Genomic DNA, 21,459 nt, shown 5'->3' with positions numbered 1-21,459 from the left:
GCATTTATGTCCAAATCAAATTAAAGAAAAACATCAAAATGCTTGTTTTCTTATATTTTTGTAAAATTCACATAATTTACACACACATACACACACAAAAATACAATTTATTGTATGACAAATTCAACTCTCACATGCCAAAAAAATCTATGTGGATAATATATATACAGTGGGGCAAATAAGTATTTAGTCAACCACCAATTGTGCAAGTTCTCCTGCTTGAAAAGATTAGAGAGGCCTGTAATTGTCAACATGGGTAAACCTCAACCAGGGCCGGCCCAGGCCATTTGCTGGCCCTAGGCAAAAAAAAAATGCAAAGCTGCCCATATTTTTGGCTCATCATTTCGTCACAGTGTACTGTGAAACCCATACATGCAATCCAACCCATACGTCCATATTTTGTATATTAATCAGATTTTGTTGCACTGCATACTTCAAACTTCTCACCCCAAATGATTGTCAGTACGTACAGTAGATAGCGCCAAACCTTTTTCTAAAAGGAAAGAAAAGCTAAGGAAGAACTTTTTTTTTTTTTTTTTTAAGCTTGTAATCAACTAAACTCACAAAAGTCAAGTAAAGCAAACTGCAGTAAACAAAATAGAATATAAATTAAACAATTGCCTGATTGGGGGCCCCCTAGTTGTCAGGGGCCCTAAACAGCTGCATAGTCTGCGTATAGGCAGGGTCGGCCCTGGGTTTCAGGGTACCTAACCTAACTCGAACCTTGGGTTTAGGGCAGTACTTCTCAAATGGTGGGGCGCGCCCCCCCAGGGGGGCGCAGAGCGATGCCAGGGGGGGCGCGAGTGACCTCGGGGAACATGCTTTTTTTTTTTTTTTTTTTTTTTGCCGTACTAGAATAAAGTGTACTTGCACATCCACTCCGTAGGTGGCAGTGGCGCTCTCATTTTCAAAGTGCGTGCAGTATTTTTGAAGTAAGCAAGAGCACACGGAAGAGACTCATGCAGAGCTGGACTCACGCAGCGACCCACTGTCTTCTTCGGTTCTCACGTGTCCGGCCGAGAAGTGCCGTTTTCGGCTTGGGATCGTCACGACCACCGCCCTCACCTACGGTTCTCCCTCGGCCGCCGAGAATGCGTTTTTTTCGGGCCGTTTGCCTTTGACTTTTAATATAGTGGGAAATGAGGAAAGACCACTGTTTACTGAGTCTAAAAATGATTATAGCGGAGAAGCCAAATCAGTTAAGACGCCACTTAAAGACATTAGACCTCAATCTCATTGATAAGCCGCTTGATTGTTTTTCAGCGAAAATGTGCCGAATATTGCCAATTGTCACCATCGTCCCGCTTTGTCAGTGTTATATCAGTGTTTTTTCGGTCAAATTTTTTGGCATGTTGTCCTGAAGAGTAAATGTTTCTAATCAATTTGAATTTGTTATTATTTACTGATTTTATTTTTCAGTATCAAATGGTCAAAAATGTACCTTGAGTGTATTTTTACAGTTTGGATGTGACTTTTTTTTTTTTTTTTTTTTTAACTTCAGGCAAATTGATGCGCGTTAAGTCTTTTCTGTTACAAGCAACACAATGTTGAAAAAGTTATACTTTATTATAAGTTGATCTATGTTACTTTTTTTTCTTTAATAGAAAAAAAAGGACACAATGTTAGGCTGAGGCGTACTTATAATAGTGATATAGACGAATGATACTATTTACAGTGGCGGCAGAGAGTTGGGGGGGGGGCGCGAAACATTTACGTCTTCCTTGGGGGGGCGTAACAGAAAATAATTGAGAAGCACTGGTTTAGGGTAACTCGCCTAACTCTAACCTACTCTAACCTAACCCTAACCTAAACCCTAACCAAAATGAACTCATTTTGATCACTTACTTGTTCATTTTATAGTACTGAAGGTCAATTCTTATTGATTTCAGGTCAGTTGTATATTTGTAATAATTCCTGTTGATTTTATGGTATTTCCAGGTTGCTCCTGTTGATTTTGAGTCACTTTCTGTATTTTGTGGGCCATATTTTGGGTTCATTTCCTGAAGATTTTGTATCAATTTCTGATGACTTTATGGTATTTCCAGGTCGCTACATGTTTGTTTTGGGTCACTTCCTATTGGCTTCCTGTATTTTATGTGGCACACCAAGGTCACTTCCTGTAGATTTTCTTTCAATTTCTGTTGGTTTTATGGTATGTCAAGGTGGCTGGCTGTTCATTGGTCATTTGCTGGTTTTTTGGGGGCATATCCCGGTCACTTCCTATTGATTCCGCATCACTCTCTGTTAGTTTTGGAGGACTTAAGACGTCATGATTCATCTGTTATATTTTTTAATTCATTATATAATGCCTTCGTTTCTTCATATCAAGTCTTCCATCGTCAGATCGATTGTTTGTATATTCACGTTTTGTGTAAAAAATATCAAGACCGCGACATATGATTATATTCATATATAGTGGGGCAAATAAGTATTTAGTCAACCACCAATTGTGCAAGTTCTCCTATTTGAAAAGATAAGAGAGGCCCGTAATTGTCAACATGGGTAAACCTCAACCATGAGAGACAGAATGTGGAAAAAAACAGAAAATCACATTGTTTGATTTTTAAATAATTTATTTCCAAATTAGAGTGGGAAATAAGTATTTGGTCACCTACAAACAAGATTTCTGGCTGTCAGAAGTCTACTTCTAATGATGTCTAACGAGGCTCCACTCGTTACCTGTATTAATGGCACCTGGTTGAACTCATTATCGGTATAAAAGACACCTGTCCACAAGCTCAGTCAGTCACACTCCAAACTCCAATATGGCCAAGACCAAAGGGCTGTCGAAGGACACCAGAGACAAAATTGTAGACCTGCACCAGGCTGGGAAAATTGAATCTGCAAAAGGTAAAACGCATGGTATAAAGCAATCAACTGTGGGAGCAATTGGGGAAAAAGTAGCAGCTTATAGTCCAAAAATGGCGGTATTTACAGTGGGGAGAACAAATATTTGATACACTGCCGATTTTGCTGGTTTTCCCACTTGCAAAGCATGTAGAGCTCTGGAATTTGTATCATAAGTTCTCTTCAACTGTGAGGGACGGAATCTAATACAAAAAACAGAAAATCACGTTGTATGATTTTTAAATAATAAATTTGCATTTAATTGCATGAAATAAGTATTTGATATCTCATAAAAATCAAACTTAATATTTGGTACAGAAACCTTTGTTTGCTATTACAGATACCAAACGTTTCCTGTAGTCCTTGACAAGGTTTGCACACACTGCAGCAGGGATTTTGGCCCACTCCTCCATGCAGATCTTCTCCATAGCCTTCGGGTTCTGGGGCTGCTGCCGGGCAACATGGACTTTCAGCTCCCTCCATAGATTTTCTATCGGCTTCAGATCTGGTGACTGGCTAGGCCACTGCAGGACCTTAAGATGCGTCTTACGGAGCCACTCTTTAGTTGCCTTGGCCGTGTGCTTTGGGTCGTTGTCATGCTGGAAGACCCAGCCACGACCCATCTTCAGGGCTCTCACTGAAGGAAGGAGGTTGTCAGCCAAGATCTGGCGATACATAGCCCCATCCATCCTCCCCTCAATACGGTGCAGTCGTCCTGTACCCTTGGCAGAGAAGCAGCCCCAAAAAATGATGTTTTCTCCTCCATGTTTCACAGTTGGGATGGTGTTCTTGGGGTTGTACTCATCCTTCTTTTTCCTCCAAACACGACGAGCTGAGTTTAGACCAAAAAGTTCGATTTTGGTCTCATCCGACCACATGACCTTCTCCCATTGCTCCTCTGGATCATCCAGATGGTCAGTGGCAAACTTCAGACATGTCTGGACATGCACTGGCTTCAGCAGCGGGACCTTGCGTGCGCTGTAGGATTTTAATCCATGACGGCGTAATGTGTTTCTGATGGTTTTCTTCGAGACTGTGGTTCCAGCTCTCTTCAGGTCATTGACCAGGTCCTGCCGTGTAGTTCTGGGCTGATCCCTCACCTTCCTCATGATCAGTGATGCCCCACGAGGTGAGATCTTGCATTGAGCCCCAGAACGAGGCAGATTGACCGTTAACTTGAACTTCTTCCATTTTCTAATAATCGCTCCAACATTTGTTACCTTCTCGCCAAGCTGCTTGCTTATTTTCCTGTAGCCCATCCCAGCCTTGTGTAGGTCTATTATTTTATCCCTGATGTCCTTACACAGATCTTTGGTCTTGGCCATTGGGGAGAGGTTGGAGTTTGTTTTTTTGAGCATGTGAACAGGTGTCTTTTATCCAGGTAACACGTTCAAACAGGTGCAGTTACTTCCGGTAATGAGTGGAGAACAGGAGGGGTTCTTAAAAAAGAACTAAGAGCCGAAATATATACTAGTTGGTAATGTATCAAATACTTATTTAATGCAGTTAAATACAAATTTATTATTTAAAAATTATACAATGTGATTTTCTGGATTTTTGTATTAGATTCCGTCCCTCACAGTTGAAGAGAATTTATGATACAAATTACAGACCTCTACAAGTGGGAAAACCAGCAAAATCGGCAGTGTATACAAATACTTGTTCTCCCCACTTTAAATCTCTAAAACTGACCATAAATACTCAATAATGTTGAGGTCTGGGGATTGTGCCGGCCATAAGAGATGCTCAACTTCCTTAGAATGTTCCTCAAGCCACTATTTAACAAATATGTTCAATGATTATGATGCCAAAATGTTTGGTGTTTTTCTATTATGTAGTCCAACCCCTGTATTTCACGTCAACACGCATGAAATCGTGTGTGTGTGTGTGTGTGTGGTTGCATTTACCTCATACACATCCGCATACAGGATGCTTATAAAAGACAGGTGGCGCTGACTTGCAGCGATTGGTCCCAGGTGCGTCCATCCAGCTGGCAGGTGAGTATCCATCCACTTCACGGTTCATTACTCCTCTCGTCGAACGGTGCTTGCTTCTAAAGAGGCTCATTTTATTTTCATTAATCATTGGCTTCAATTGACAGCAAAGGATTTTAGAAATTAGCTTTTTTAAAGTTGACCACACTGTAACATAGGCATATTTACACTTAAAACACTCAAACTAAGCAAACACATGGACAACCTTCCTACTGTTCCTTCAGCTTGAATCTTATTTAATAAACTAACATTGCCTGCCATAGACCGCGATAGACGTCCAAAGCCTATGGACAGAGAGAGCAAGAAATGTATTGGAATCAAGTCTTAAATTGGCTATTTTTCCAATTTCGTTTAAACATGACTGTCAATGGTTTGAACAGTAGTAAAGTTATTAATGTATTTCCTTAGTTTGAGTCTTGTAAGTGATAATTTGATGATGTTACTGTGTGGTCAATGTAAAAAAAAAGATTGTTGCCGTTAATGGCAGACAATGAATCAGTCCAAATTTTATCTCCTTACATTAATGAATAAAAATTCAATCAGTTTTCAAAGTCATGAGAAAACAGTCGTGTTTGGTATCAAAACAATTGCGAATGAGTATAGGATGCAGCTGTACAGTTTAAAAAAAAAAAAAAAAAAAAAGGGTATACTCATCATTGCTAACAACTAATCAACGAATTTTTTCATTTATACTTGAAGTCCGGTAGAATCCAAATGATTTTCAAATTGGTCCAAAAGATAGCCATGTTTGGTCTCAAATCGATTGGAATTGACCATAGGACACAACTGAATAGATTATGGAAGTATATTTATCATCGCTAATGACTAATTAACCAAAATGTTCATTGATACTTGATGAGAATCCAAATGATTTTCAAATTGGTCCAAAAAATAGCCATGTTTGGTCTCAAATCGATTGGAATTGACCATAGGACACAACTGAATAGATTACAGAGGTATATTTATCATCGCCAAGACTAATCAACTAAAATGTTCATTTTTTCTTAATTAGAATCCATTTTATTTTCAAATTGTTAAAAGAAATAGTTGTGTTTGGTCTCAAATCGATTGGAATTGACCATAGGACACAACTGAATAGATTATGGAAGTATATTTATCATCGCTAATGACTAATCAACTAAAAATGTTCATTTCTTCTTAATTAGAATCCATTTTATTTTCAAATTGTTGAAAAAAATAGTCGTGTTTGGTCTCAAATCGATTGGAATTGACCATAGGACACAACTGAATTGATTATGGAAGTATATTTATCATCACTAATGACTAATTAACCAAAATGTTCATTGATACTTGATTATAATCCAAAGGAATTTCAAATTGGTCCAAAAAATAGCCATGTTTGGTCTCAAATTGATTGGGATTGACCATAGGACACAACTGAATAGATTCCGGAAGTATATTAATCATCGCTAATGATTAATCAACTAAAATGTTCATTTTTTTTCTTAATTAGAATCCATTTTATTTTCAAATTGTTCAAAAAAATAGTCGTGTTTGGTCTCAAATCGATTGGAATTGACCATAGGACACAACTGAATAGATTATGGAAGTATATTTATCATCGCTAATGACTAATTAACCAAAATGTTCATTGATACTTGATGAGAATCCAAATGATTTTCAAATTGGTCCAAAAACTGGCAATGGTTTGGTATCAGATCGATTGGAATTAAGCATAGGACACAATTGAATAGATTATGGAAATATATATGTATATATCATCACTAATGGCTGATCAACTAAAATGTTAATTGATACTTGATTAGAATTTGATTAATTTTCAAATTGGTCAGAAAGTAGTCGTGTTTGGTATCATATCAGTTGTGAGTGAGCGTAGAATCCAGCTGTACAGTTAAAAAAAAAAAAAAAAAAAGATATACTCATCATTGCTAATGACTAATCATTGAAAATATTCATTGATTCTTGATTAGAATCCATTTCATTTTCAAATTGTTCAAAAAATAGTCGTGTTTGGTATCAAATCAATTGTGACTAAGCATAGGACGCAGCTTTGACGTTTATATTATTTATATACTCATTATCGCTAATGACTAATCAACGAAAATGTTAATTGATAATTGATTAGAACCCAAATGACATGCAAATTAGTCCAAAAAATAGCCATGTTTGGTATCAAATCGATTGGGATTGACCATAGGACAAAATTTAATATATTTCGGAATTTTATCTATCAGCGCTAATGACTAATCAATGAAAACATTCATTAATACTTGATTAGAATCCAGTTGTTTTTTAAAATAGTCTAAAAAAATAGCCATGTTTCGTATCAAATCTATTGGGATGGATCATAGGACACAACTGTATAGATTACAGAAGTATACTCATCATCAGTGATGACTCATCAATTGAAATGTCCATTCATATTTGATTAGACTACAGCATAATTAATTTTCAAATTGGTCAGAAAATAGTCATGTTTGGTATCAAACCGATTGGGATTCAGTGTAGAATACACCAGTAAAGTTTACGGAATGATGCTGCAATCCAATGAGTATCACATGAGAACTTTTTACAGCCTTCAGCCTGTAGTAACACATCAGTGCATCCTTTTCTTTTTTTAAAAAACCATTTTCTTTGTGTCTTGATGGTCATAGAATTTAAAAAAAAAAAAAAAAAAAGAAAGAAAAATATTATTTTAAAGGGATATTTAAATAGGATCCCTTATTTTTCTGTTCAAAAAATTTGTTGCACTAGTGCTGCAAAGGTTGTAAATAAATGGATAAACGTATCACCAAAAAAAGAACTGAATCACTGCTTGTGGGTATTTTTTGCACTCAGGCTAACGACAAAGTGGGGAAATTGCGGTTGTCAAACGTCATGAGCGGAGCTACGCTGGCAAACTCCAGTGCGGTAGTACTATATCGCGACTCACTGGGCAAAGCAGTGGTGAAGAACGTCATCGTGCTGGTCATCGGACTCTCCATCAACTACATCAATGTCGGCCTCATGTACACCTTCTGCAAGCACCACGTAGGAAACAACAAATACATCTGACACACATATTTACATCAGGGCTGTCAAAATTATCGCGTTAATGAATCACATTAAAATATTTGACGCAATTAACGCACATGCCCCGCTCAAACAGATTTAAATGATTGAAAATTTTACAAATTTTATTAAAACGAAAACATTAAGAGGGGTTTTTAATATAAAATTTCTATAACTTGTACTAACATTTATCTTTTAAGAACTACAAGTCTTTCTATCCATGGATCGCTTTAACAGAATGTTAATGTTAATGCCATCTTGTTGATTTATTGTTATAATAAACAAATACAGTACTTATGTACAGTATGTTGAATGTATATATCCGTCTTGTGTCTTATTTCTCCATTCCAACAATAATTTACAGAAAAATAGGGCATATTTTATAGATGGTTTGAATTGCGATTAATTACGATTAATTAATTTTTAAGCTGTGATTAACTCGATTAAAAATGTCAATCGTTTGACAGCCCTAATTTATATATTTTTTTGTTTTTACTTTCCATGAAAAATGATTTTTTAAAATATATTTATAAAAGGGGGAGCCGTTTGACTTTTTGTTTTTGTTTTTTCTTACTGGTTTTCTGTCATATTTCTATTACATTTTTAAAAATGCATCTGAAAATGTGAAAAGAATTGAAATATATATAATATATACATTTATAAAATCAGTTCAGTTGTTTGGCTGGTGAGCATTTTTTTCATGCATTTTTCTGTCTTTTTTAAAGAAATTTTTTTCTTCAAAAGCCTTTTGCCTTTTGCCCCCCCCCCCCCCCCCCACTCAGTCTTTTCTGTCTTTTTTTTTATTTTTTATTATTATTTATTTTATTCTTTTTTTTTTTTAATGGAGAATGTATGTTGTATGTTTTTTTTTAAAAACATTTTAAAACTAGAAACTGCAATTTCTGGAGAAATTACTCAGGGTCTTTGCTGTGTGGACATACAGATCTTAGCCCCGCCCAGGTTGGTTTGAGGCATTTCTGGGACAATATCAGCTCACTTGCTGTTGATTGGGGACATTTGGGATGCGTGTCCTGGTCATATCAGGTCATTTGGGGACATTAGGGGGCGTGGCCTGATCATATCAGGTCATTTAGGGACAATTGGGGGGGCGTGACCTGGTCATATTAGGTCATATGGGGTCATTTGGGATGCGTGTCCTGGTCATATCAGGTCATTTGGGCACATTAAGGGGCGTGGCCTGGTCATAACAGGTCATTTAGGGACAATTGGGGGGCGTGGCCTGGTCATATCATATTCCTAAAAATGTCCCCAAATCAACAGGAAATGACCAGATATGACTAGGACACGCCCCCCCAATGACCTGATATGACCAGGACATGCTCCCCAAATGTCCACAAATGACCTATGACCAGGACACGCCCCCCAAATGTCCCAGAATGACCTGATATGACCAGGACACGCCCCCAGAAGTCCCAGAATGACCTGATATGACCAGGACACCCCCCCCCAAATGTCCCCAAATGACCTGATATGACCAGGAAACGCCCCCCAAATGTCCCCAAATGACCTGATATGACCAGGACGTGTCCCCTAAATGTCACCAAATCAACAGGAAGTGACCTTATATTGTACCCGAAATGTCCCCAAACATACCTGGGCAGGGCTAAAATCTGACACAGCGAAGACCCAGAGTACTTTCTCCAGAAATTGCAGTTTCTAATCGGATAACAAACATTTAATGGGAGAGGGAGGGAGATGAAAAACAAGTCCATGCACGTCCATTGGTGCCAAGATTGCAATTTCAAAAGAGCATTAAATGCGAATACAAAATAAAATATATAAATTAAAAAAAAAATAATGTAAAATAGCTTAGCATTAATTGGTATAAAAAATGAGGTTCTAAGTAAAACAAAAGGAAAAAAAAAGGGTTTAAATGTCTAATTTGCCAAATTGATATGTAATTTTATTACATCGTAATAAATTTGCATAGCAAACGTCTGCTAGCTTAAATGCTATAAAATGCTAACTTTTTTTTTTTTTTTTTACAAACACATTTTCCCACAATAAAGTCTAAATATGATTACAGGATCTTGGCTCGGTTGTTCTCGACCACCTTTGGAGGTGTCGCCCACATTGACTCCAGGGTCTCCAGTCCGTACTTGGCACAGATGTTTCTGTACACTATGCATGCTACCTGGTTATGTCCTTCCATGTATGCCTTGCCTGCCAGCGTCTTGCACACTGGTGTGATAGACCCCAGCCTCTATTGATCTTGTGTTTAGGGCCTGTTTTTGTGCTGCCATGATCAGTGCCTCTGTGCCGTCTTTCAGTCCGGCGTTTTCAAGCCACTGGTATGTTTTTACCATGTCAGCTACCCCCTCAGTGAGCAGGTCATCACTGGGGGCCATTTTCATGATGTACTCTTGGAGGGATGTAGTTTCCTCCTGGATAGTGGCTCTGATGCTCACTACTCCTCGGCCTCCTTCTTTTCGCTTTGTTTAGAGCCTCAGGATGCTGGACTAATATATGTATATGTACAGTGGGGCAAATAAGTATTTAGTCAACCACCAATTGTGCAAGTTCTCCTACTTGAAAAGATTAGCGAGGCCTGTAATTGTCAACATGGGTAAATCTCAACCATGAGAGACAGAATGTGGAAAAAAAAAAGAAAATCACATTGTTTGTTTTTTAAAGAATTTATTTCCAAATTAGAGTGGAAAATAAGTATTTGATCACCTACAAACAAGCAAGATTTCTGGCTGTCAAAGAGGTCTACCTTCCTATTACGAGGTCTAACGGGGCTCCACTTGTTACCTGTATTAATGGCACCTGTTTTAACTCATTATCGGTATAACCTGTCCACAACTTCAGTCAGTCACACTCCAAACTCCACTATGGCCAAGACCAAGGAGCTGTCGAAGGACACCAGAGACAAAATTGTAGACCTGCACCAGGCTGGGAAGACTGAATCTGCAATAGGTAAAACGCTTGGTGTAAAGAAATCAACTGTGGGAGCAATTATTAGAAAATGGAAAACTTACAAGACTACTGATAATCTCCCTCGATCTGGGACTCCATGCCAGATCTCACCTCGTGGCGTCAAAATGATAACAAGAAAAGTGAGCAAAAATCCCAGAACTACACGGGGGGACCTAGTGAATAACCTACAGAGAGCTGGGACCATAGCAACAAAGGCTACTATCAGTAACACAATGCGCCGCCAGGGACTCAAATCCTAAATTGCCAGACGTGTCCTCCCGCTGAAGCCAGTACACGTCCAGGCCTGTCTGCGGTTCGCGAGAGAGCATTTGGATGATTCAGAAAAGGACTGGGAGAATGTGTTATGGTGAGATCAAACCAAAATAGAACGTTTTGGTAGAAACACAGGTTCTTGTGTTTGGAGGAGAAAGAATACTGAATTGCATCCGAAGGACACCATACCCAATGTGAAGCATGGGGGTGGAAACATCATGCTTTGGGGCTGTTTTTCTGCAAAGAAACCAGGACGACTGATCTGTGTAAAGGAAAGAATGAATGGGGCTATGTATCAAGAGATTTTGAGGAAAAATCTCCTTCCATCAGCAAGGGCATTGAAGATGAGACGTAGCTGGGTCTTTCAGCATGACAATGATCCCAAACACACAGCCAGGGCAACAAACGAGTGGCTTCGTAAGAAGCATTTCGAGGTCCTGGAGTGGCCTAGCCAGTCTTCAGATCTCAACCCCATAGAAAATCTGTGGAGGGAGTTGAAAGTCCGTGTTGCCCAACGACAGCCCCAAAACATCACTGCTCTAGAGGAGATCTGCATGGAGGAATGGGCCAAAATACCAGCAACAGTGTGTTAAAAGCTTGTGAAGAGTTACAGAAAACCTTTGACCTCCGTTATTGCCAACAAAGGGAACATAACAAAGTATTGACATGAACTTTTGGTATTGCCCAAATACTTATTTTCCACCATGATTTGCAAATAAATTCTTTAAAAATCAAACAATGTGATTTTCTGGGTATTTTTTGGGGTAGGTTTACCCATGTTGACAATTACAGGCCTCTCTAATATTTTCAAGTGGGAGAACTTGCACAATTAGTGGTTGACTAAATATTTATTTGCCCCACTGTATGTGTGTGTGTGTAGTGCTGCAACGATTAAAACGATTAATCGATTGATTCAAGTAATTCGATTGGGAAAAAGCTTCGAATTCAAATTTGCTGCTTCGATGATTGGTTTAATTAGAGTAGCATTGTTATGGTTTGTTTTGAAAGTGTTGCATTACATTCAATTGGTTTGGGAGGATACAGTCCCCTCTGGTGGCAACAGTGAATATGACATAACTCATCTAGGCTTAATCCAGCTCCTCCCAGTTCAGGCCAACATAAGGCTTTAAATTTTTGTTTGAGCTACTATGTTTATTCATGCATTGAAGCATATTTCAATTTTATTGTGGGAATGTTTTTGTCAAAAAAAGCATTTTAGCTAGCAGAATTTTTTTTATGCGCAAACGCGCATCTGCTCTTGGATTGTCTGCTCGTTCTGTGAGACGAATCCTCCATGAAGAATTGAAATTTTATCCCTATAAATTAGCTATGGTGCAGGAACTGAATTAATCTAATTTTTTTTTTTTTTTTAAATAAAAAAACAAATAATAATTTTTAAAAAATGATGGCACTGCTCCGCCTGCCTCCCCTCAATCTCCTCGTATGCATTTCCTCCATTTTTCAGATCTTCTACCTGAACCCCCGCTACATCCTGTTCTTCCACCTGGTTGTGAACGACATGATCCAGATGAGCGCCACCATCTTCCTCTTTGTCTTCAGCTTCACCTTGTACCGCATCAGCGTGAGAATGTGCGCCAGCTTCATCCTGATGGCCGTCATCACCTCGGAAAACACGCCCCTCAACCTGGCCTGCATGGCGGCCGAGTGCTACGTGGCCGTCTGCCTGCCGCTCCGCCACGCCCGCTTCTGCACCGTCAGGAGGACCCTGCTCCTCATCGCCGCTATTTGGGCCACCAGCTTCTTCTCCACCTTCCCGGATCTCTTCGTCACGCTGGCCACCGAGCCCGCCGAGTTCTTCTCCACCAAGGTCTTCTGCCTTCGAGAAACCGCCTTCCCCAATCCGGAGTTGACCCGGAAGCGGGACATCACCTACATCGTCTATTTGGTCCTTGTCTGGTCGGTCATCTTCTTTTTGTACTTCAAGATCCTGTTCACGGCGCGGTCGGCCAGCAAGGACACCAGGAAGGCCAGGGGGACCATCGTCCTGCACGGCGTTCAAGTCCTGCTGTGCATGACCATGTACGCCTTGCCGCTGGTCAGGGAAGCTCTTTTCCGTTGGTTTCCCAAGAACTACTCGGACTCGCTCTTCGCCTGCTACATCGTCGTGCAGATCCTGCCTCGAGCCATCAGCCCCATCATATACGGCGTGAGGGACAAGTGCTTCCGCAAGTACCTCAAAAACTACCTCATCTGCAGGAAGTGACGCCAAAATACGGCTTTTTCTGATTTTTTTTAATGTAAAGTGATGGCTTGGTCAGACACTGCTTTAACTCATTGGCTGCCATTGACGTTACGAGACGTCCAATCTCTTTGAAGCGCTTCAAATGGATTGGACGTCTACTTGTGATAAACTCATTTCAATTCATAACAGTAGCTTGGAAAGACTTTTCATTGCAGAAATGCCCTAAAATGAGCAGGAAGTGACCATAAATCATCAGGAAGTAACCCGGAAATTTCCTAAAATCGGACGGAAGTGACACGAGAATGCCCCAAAATCAACAGGAATTAACCCGAAAGGAACGGAAAGGGTCAAACGAACAGGAAGTGACCCATAAGTGCCTCAAGGTGAGCAGGAAATGACCAAAATCAACAGTCAAGTGAACGCAGAATGCCCAAAAATCAACAAGTAGGGAATGAAAATTAACAGGATCGCTTAAAATGAAAAGTAAATGACCCAGGAATGCCCTAGAATGAACAGAAAGTGACAGAAAATCAACTGGAACTGACTCAGAAATACCCTAAAATCATCATGAAGTGACAGAAAATGAACAGGAAGTGACCCGTAATAGCCTAAAATCAGCAGGAAGTGACCTGGGAATGTCCCGACATCAACAGGAAGGGACCCGAGATGAACATGATGGTACAAAATGTACAAGTGGTGACCTAGAAATTCCCTGAAATGAGCAGGAAGTGACCAAATCAACTGGAACTGACCCAGAAATACCCTGAAATCATCAGGAAGTAACAGAAAATCGACAGGAACTGACCCGAAATTAACAGAATGGGCCAAAAGATGACCAGGAAGTGACCAAAATAAACAGTCAAGTGAACAAAGAATGCCCCAAAATCAACAGGAAGGGAATGAAAATTAACAGGATTGCCTAAAATGAACAGGAAGTTACCCAGAAATGCCCCGAAATGATCAGGAAGTGAGAGTAAATGAATAGGAAGTGACCTGAAATAAACACGATGGCACAAAATGAACAGGAAGTGACCCAGAAATGCCCTGAAATGAGCAGGAAGTGACCAAAATCAACTGGAAGTCACCCAGAAATACCCTAAAATCATCAGGAAATGACCCAAAATTAACAGAATGGGCCAAAATGAACAGGAGGTGACCCAGAATTGCCCTGAAATCAGCAGGAAGTGACCAAAATCAACTGGAATTGACCTAGAAATACCCTAGAATCTGCAAGTGACAGAAAATGAACTGACCCGAAATGAACAGAATGGGCAAATATAAACAGGAAGTGACCCAGAAGTGCCCTAAAACGAGCAGGAAGTGACCAAAATGAACAGTCAAGTGAACAAAGAATGCCCCAAAATCAATAGGAAGGGAATGAAAATTAACGGAATGGCCTAAACTGAACAGGAAGTTACCCAGAAATGCCCCGAAATGAGCAGGAAGTGACAGTAAATAAATACGAAGTGACCTGAAATAAACACGATGGCACAAAATGAACAGAAAGTGGCCCAGAAATGCCCTGAAACGAGCAGGAAGTGACCAAAATCAACTGGAAGTGACCCAGAAATACCCTAAAATCATCAGGAAGTGACCCAATATGAACAGAATGGGCCAAAATGAACAGGAAGTGACCCAGAAATGCCCTGAAATCAGCAGGAAGTGACCAAAATCAACTGGAATTGACCTAGAAATACCCTAGAATCAGCAAGTGACAGAAAATTAACTGGAATTGACTTGAAATTAACAGAATGGGCAAAAATAAACAGAAATTGACCCAGAAATGCCCTGAAACGAGCAGAAAGTGACCAAAATTAACAGTCAAATGAACAAAGAATGCCCCAAAGTCAACAGGAAGGGAATGAAAATTAACAAGATTGCCTAAAATGAACAGTAAATGACACGGAAATGCCTTGAAATCAGCAGGAAGTGACAGAAATCAGCAGGAAGTGACCCAAAATGAACATGATGGCATAAAATGAACAGGAAGTGACCCAGAAATGCCCTTAATGAGAAGGAAGTGACCAAAATCAACTGGAAGTGACCCAGAAATACCCTAAAATCATCAGGAAGTGACCCAAAATGAACAGAATGGGCCAAAATGAACAGGAAGTGACCCAGAAATGCCCTGAAATCAGCAGGAAGTGACCAAAATCAACTGGAATTGACCTAGAAATACCCTAGAATCAGCAAGTGACAAAAAATGAACTGGAATTGACTTGAAATGAACAGAATGGGCAAAAATAAACAGGAATTGACCCAGAAATGCCCTGAAACGAGCAGGAAGTGACCAAAATGAACAGTCAAGTGAACAAAGAATGCCCCAAAGTCAACAAGAAGGGAATGAAAATTAACAGGATTGCCTAAAATGAACAGGATATGACACAGAAATGCCTTGAAATCAGCAGGAAGTGACAGAAATCAACAGCAAGTGACCCGAAATCAACAGGATGGCACAAAATGAACAGGAAGTGACCCAGAAATGCCCTAAATGAGTAGGAAGTGATCAAAATCAAGTGATCAAAATCAACTGGAAGTGACCCAGAAGAACCCCAAAATCAAAATCTTACACTCATCCAGAGTCTTTAGTTTTGGCTTAAAGTGGGGCTGTCAAATTTATTGCGTCGACGGCGGTAATAACATTAAAATATTTAACGCATGCGCTGAACTACCCACTCATGCATTGTCGCGTTCAATCTATAATGGCACCGTATTACGCATACATAGAACTAAAAGGCGACGTAAAATGAGTAGAGAGAATTTTGGCAGCCTTTGAAGCCTTTTTTAATTGGCTAAAGTCTTACAATCCCTCTCTAAACGATCAGAAATATCGTGGGAAGCAATGTGGGGAAGAAAGGTAGTAGTTGATCTTTTTCTTAACACCGAATTTTTATTTCCCAACGCTGAGAAGATATATCAATTGGTACCATTACGCACAGTCATGGTTGCACTTCCCATCATGCATTGGGCAGAAGTTAAATGCCTGAATTATCATTTACTGAAAGCTCATAAAAATCCACTAGATAGCAATATTTAGTCACAATATACAAAGTCACATTTGTCCTTTAAGAATTACAAGTCTTTCTATCCGTGGCTCCCTTCTCACAGAAAGAATGTTAATAATGTAAATGCCGTCTTGAGGATTTATTGTCATAATAAACAAATACAGTACTTATGTACTGTATGTTGAATGTATATATTCGTCCGAGTTTTATTCATTTTTTTTTTAATGCATTGCCAAAATGTATATGATCGGGAAAAATTATCGGGAATGATTGGAATTGAATCGGGAGCAAAAAAAAAAAAAAAAAGCAATCGGACCGGGAAATATCGGGATCGGCAGATACTTAAACTAAAATGATCGGGATCGGATCGGGAGCAAAAAAAACACGATCGGAACAACCCTACCTAAAATGAACAGGAAGTGACCTGGAAATGCCTAAAATCAGCAGGAAGTGACAGATAATCAACAGGAGGTGACGTGAAATGAACATGATCGCACAAAATCAACAGGAAGTTCCCCAGAAATTTCCTAAAATCAGCAGGAAGTGACCAAAATCAACTGGAATTGACCTAGAAATACCCTAGAATCAGCAAGTGACAGAAAATTAACTGGAATTGACTTGAAATTAACAGAATGGGCCAAAATGAACAGGAAGTGAGTGACCCAGAAGTGCCCTAAGATGAGCAGGAAGTGATAATAAACAGTCAAGTGAACAAAGAATGCCCAAAAGTCAACAAGAAGGGAATGAAAATTAGCAGGATGGCCTGAAATAAACAGGAAATGACCCAGAAATGCCCTGAAATCAACACGATGAGACAGAAAATCAACAGAAGGTGACCTGGGAATGCCCCAACATCAACAGGACGTGACCCAAGATAAACATGATGGCACATAATGAATAGGAAGTGACCCAGAAATGCCCTAAAATCAGTAGGAAGTGACAGAAAATCAACAGGGCGTGACCTGGGAATGCCCGAACATCAACGGGAAGTGACCCGAAATGAACATGACGGCACCAAATGAACAGGAAGTGACCTAGAAATACCTTGAAATGAGCAGGAAGTGGCCAAAATAAAAGTCGAGTGACCGGGGAATACCCCAAAATCAACAGGAAGGGAATGAATATGAACATGATGACCCAAAACGAACACGAAGTAAGCCAACATGAACAGGAAGTGACCCGTGGGAGTTTAATAACCATGCAATTTCCCCAGATATAGCATTTTCTAGTTATTTTGCAATGTGCCTTATTTATTTCCGTGAATTATGAATTAGTTATATAAAGAAATGTGTCATTTTAATTAAAATAACATTTCGTTTTTATTTGTTATGATAATTTTCTGCATTGGTGACGTGAAATAAACCTTTTACAAAAACCTTTGTCGTGTTTTCCATCATTGAACCCCAAACTTTGTTCAAAACATTAAATAAAGTTGGTGATCATGACAAAAAGGTTCATAAACAAATTAAAAGTCACAAACATCAAGGGCATTAATCCAAAGGGAGCAGAAGCAAAGTTCAAAAACGAAACCTACGTCAAAGTCATCAAGCTAATGATTGTTTTGAAATGTTGCGCTAACGAGCTTTTTGACCTTCAAACCTTTGAGGATTCATCGAGTTCCTCCGAGAATTCCCGCCGGTGTTTTAAAATCCTCGCTGGAAAAAACATCCGTAAAGGTCACGTAGTGTAGGAGCGCTCTTTTTTGCCATTACTTCATAGGCCACAATGGATAACTAACTGGGCGTCGAACGCCGTCAATGGCAGCCAATGGGTTAAAACAAAAATGGCACACACAATCTCACAAAAACATTTCACTCCTACTGGTTTTCAACTCAGAGCTTCAAAATACAATTCTCAAATTGCTCCAAAATTAAGCGGGAAGTGATGCCAGATGTACAGGAACTAAGCCGGGAATGCTCCAAAATCATCAGAAAATTTGCCAATATCAATAAAAAATGACCCGAAATCAACAGAAAGTGATCCAGAAATGCCCTAAAATCGACAGCAAGCGACCAATGACCAGTGGTGACCCGGAAATGCCCTAAAATAAACAAGAAAGTATCCAAAATGTGCAGGATATGACTCTAGAATGCCCCAATCTGCACAGGAAGTGACCCAAAATCAACAGAAAGTTAGCAACAAATGGCCCGGAAATGCCCTAAAATTAACGCGAAGTGATAAAACATGTTAAGGAAGTGACGCCGGAATGCTCCAAAATAAACAGAAATTGATCCAAAATCGACACAACGTGACCTGTAAGTTCCCCAAAACCAACAGGTGGTGACCCAAAATTAACATGAAGCGACCAATGAACAGAAAGTGACCCGGAAACGACCCTAAAATCAACAGAAAGTGCCCCAAAACCAACAGGAGGTGATCCAATATCAACAATAAGTAAGCTGTAATTGCCCCAAAACCAACAGAAGGTGACCTAAAATCAACATGAAGCAACCAATGAACAGGAAGTCACCCAGATATTGTCCTAAAATCAACAATAAATAACCTGTAAGTGCCCCAAAATCAACAGGAGGTGACCCATAATCAACATAAAGCGACCAATAAACAGGAAGTGACTCTTGATATTGTCCTAAAATCAACAGGAAGTGCCCGAAAACCAACAGGAGGTCACCCATAATCAACTATAAGTAACCTGTAAGTGCCCCAATCTCAACAGGACGTGACCCAAAATCAACATGAAGCGACCAATGAACAGGAAGTGACCCGGATATTTCCCCGGAAATCAACAGAAAGTGCCCCAAAACCAACAGGAGGTGACCCAAAATCAACAGGAAGCAACCTGTAAGTGCCCCAAAAGCAACAGAAGATGACCCAAAATCAACATGAAGCGACCAATGAACAGGAAGTGACCCGGAAATTTCCCCAAAAGTCAACAGAAAGTGTCCGAAAACCAACAAGAGGTGACCAGAAATCAACAGGAAGTGACCTATAGGTGCCTCCAAACCAACAGGAGGTGACCCAAAATCAACATAAAGCGACCAATGAACAGGAAGTGACCCGTATATTGTCCTAAAATCAACAGAAAGGGCCCCAAAACCAACAAGAGGTGACCCAAAACCAACAGGAAGGAACCAATGAACAGGAAGTGACCCGGATATTGTCCGAAAATCATCAGAAAGTGACCCAAAACCAACAGTAGGTGACCCAAAACCAACAGGAGACTACCCGAAATCAACAGGAAGTCACCAGTAAGTGCCCCAAAACCAACAGCAGGTGACCCAAAATGAACATGAAGTGACCAATGAATAGGAAGTGACCCGGATATTGTCCGAAAATCAACCGAAAGTGCCCCAAAACCAACAGGAGGTGACCCAAAACCAACAGGAAGGGACCTGTAAGCGGCCCAATCCCAACAGGAGATGACTCAAAATCAACAGGAAGCGACCAGTAAGTGCCCCAAAAGCAACAGAAGATGACCCAAAATCAACATGAAGCGACTAATGAACAGGAAGTGGCCCGGAAATTTCCCCGAAAATCAACAGAAAGTGCCCCAAAACCAACAAAAGGTGACCAGATATCAACAGGAAGTGACTTATTGGTGCCCCCAAACCAACAGAAGATGACCCAAAATCAACATGAAGCGACCAATGAACAGGAAGTGACCCGGAAATTTCCCCGAAAATCAACCGAAAGTGCCCCAAAACCAACAGGAGGCTACCCAAAATCAACAGGAAGCGACCTGTAAGTGCCCCAAAAGCAACAGAAGATGACCCAAAATCAACATAAAGTGACCAATGAACAGGAAGTGACCCGGAAATTTCCCCGAAAATCAACAGAAAGTGCCCCAAAACCAACAAAAGGTGACCAGATATCAACAGGAAGTGACTTATAGGTGCCCCCAAACCAAGAGAAGATGACCCAAAATCAACATAAAGCGACCAATGAACAGGAAGTGACCTGGAAATTTCCCCGAAAATCAAAAGGAAGTGCCCAAAAACCAACAAAAGGTGACCAGAAATCAACAGGAAGTGACCTATAGGTGCCCCCAAACCAACAGGAGGTGACCCAAAATCAACATAAAGCGAACAATGAACAGGAAGTGACCCGGATATTGTCCGAAAATCAACCGAGAGTGCCCCAAAACCAACAGGAGGCTACCCGAAATCAACAGGAAGTCACCTGTAAGTGCCCCAAAACCAACAGGAGGTGACCCAAAATCAACATAAAGCGACCAATGAACAGGAAGTGACCCGGATATTGTCTGAAAATCAACCAAAAGTGCCCCAAAACCAACAGGAGGTAGAGTTGTTCCGATCATGTTTTTTTGCTCCCGATCCGATCCCGATATTTCCCGATCTGATTGCTTTTTTTTGCTCCCGATTCAATTCCAATCATTCCCGATAATTTTTCCCGATCATATACATTTTGGCAATGCATTAAGAAAAAAATGAATAAAACTCTGACGAATATATACATTCAACGTACAGTACATAAGGACTGTATTTGTTTATTATGACAATAAATTATCAAGATGGCATTTACATTATTAACATTCTTTCTGTTAGAGGGATCCACGGATAGAAAGACTTGTGACTTTGTATATTGTGACTAAATATTGCCATCTAGTGTATTTGTTGAGCTTTCAGTAAATGATACTGTAGCCATGCCCAAATGCATGATGGGAAGTGGAATCATGACTGTGCGTAGTGCTACCAATTGATATATCTTCTCTGCGTTGGGAAATAACATAAGGTGTTAAGAAAAAGTTCAATTGCTATCTTGCTTCCCCACATTGCTTCCCATGATATTTCCAATCATCGGGAGAGGGATTGTAAGGCTTTAGTCAATCAAAAAAAGGCTCCAAAGGCTGCCAAAATTCACTCTACTCATTTTACGCTGCCTTTTATCTCTCTATATAGGTAAAACAGTGCCATTACAGATTGAACGCGACAATGCGTGAGTGGGTCGTGCAGTGCATACATTAATTGCATTAAATATTTTAACGTGATACATTTTTTAAAAAATGAATTACCACCGTTATCGGGATAAATTTGAAAACCCTACCTTGAGCCTAAACTAAAGACTCTGGATGAGTGTAACATATTATGTCTGTAACGTTAAATACAATTAGAAAACGATTTAATTAAAAAATATATATATATTAAAAAAAGGCATGGCCGATTTTTTTTTTGCTGAATCCGATACT

General features: G+C 39.8%; 1 protein-coding gene across 1 annotated transcript; it reads left to right on the top strand.

Moving 5' to 3' along the window:
* Positions 1-7,700: 7,700 nt before the first annotated feature.
* Positions 7,701-13,311, top strand: LOC130922082 (odorant receptor 131-2-like). Its single transcript, XM_057846596.1, has 3 exons — positions 7,701-7,853; positions 12,553-12,915; positions 13,033-13,311. The coding sequence occupies exons 1-3, from the start codon at positions 7,701-7,703 to the stop codon at positions 13,309-13,311; spliced, it is 795 nt and encodes a 264-aa protein (XP_057702579.1).
* The last annotated feature ends 8,148 nt before the right edge of the window (positions 13,312-21,459 follow it).

Source organism: Corythoichthys intestinalis, chromosome 9 (genome assembly GCF_030265065.1).
Source record: "Corythoichthys intestinalis isolate RoL2023-P3 chromosome 9, ASM3026506v1, whole genome shotgun sequence".
NCBI classification, from domain to species: domain Eukaryota; kingdom Metazoa; phylum Chordata; class Actinopteri; order Syngnathiformes; family Syngnathidae; genus Corythoichthys; species Corythoichthys intestinalis.
This window is presented reverse-complemented; position numbering and strand designations above follow the sequence as displayed.

What these genes read in the sequence shown, in the direction of transcription:
- LOC130922082 (XM_057846596.1), top strand. Translation starts at nt 7,701, where the DNA reads ATGAGCGGAGCTACGCTGGCAAACTCCAGTGCGGTAGTACTATATCGC. An exon ending in ACACCTTCTGCAAGCACCAC is followed by an intron (nt 7,854 to 12,552) that starts GTAGGAAACAAC and finishes TCCATTTTTCAG; the next exon opens with ATCTTCTACCTGAACCCCCG. An exon ending in CCGAGTTCTTCTCCACCAAG is followed by an intron (nt 12,916 to 13,032) that starts GTCTTCTGCCTT and finishes TTGTACTTCAAG; the next exon opens with ATCCTGTTCACGGCGCGGTC.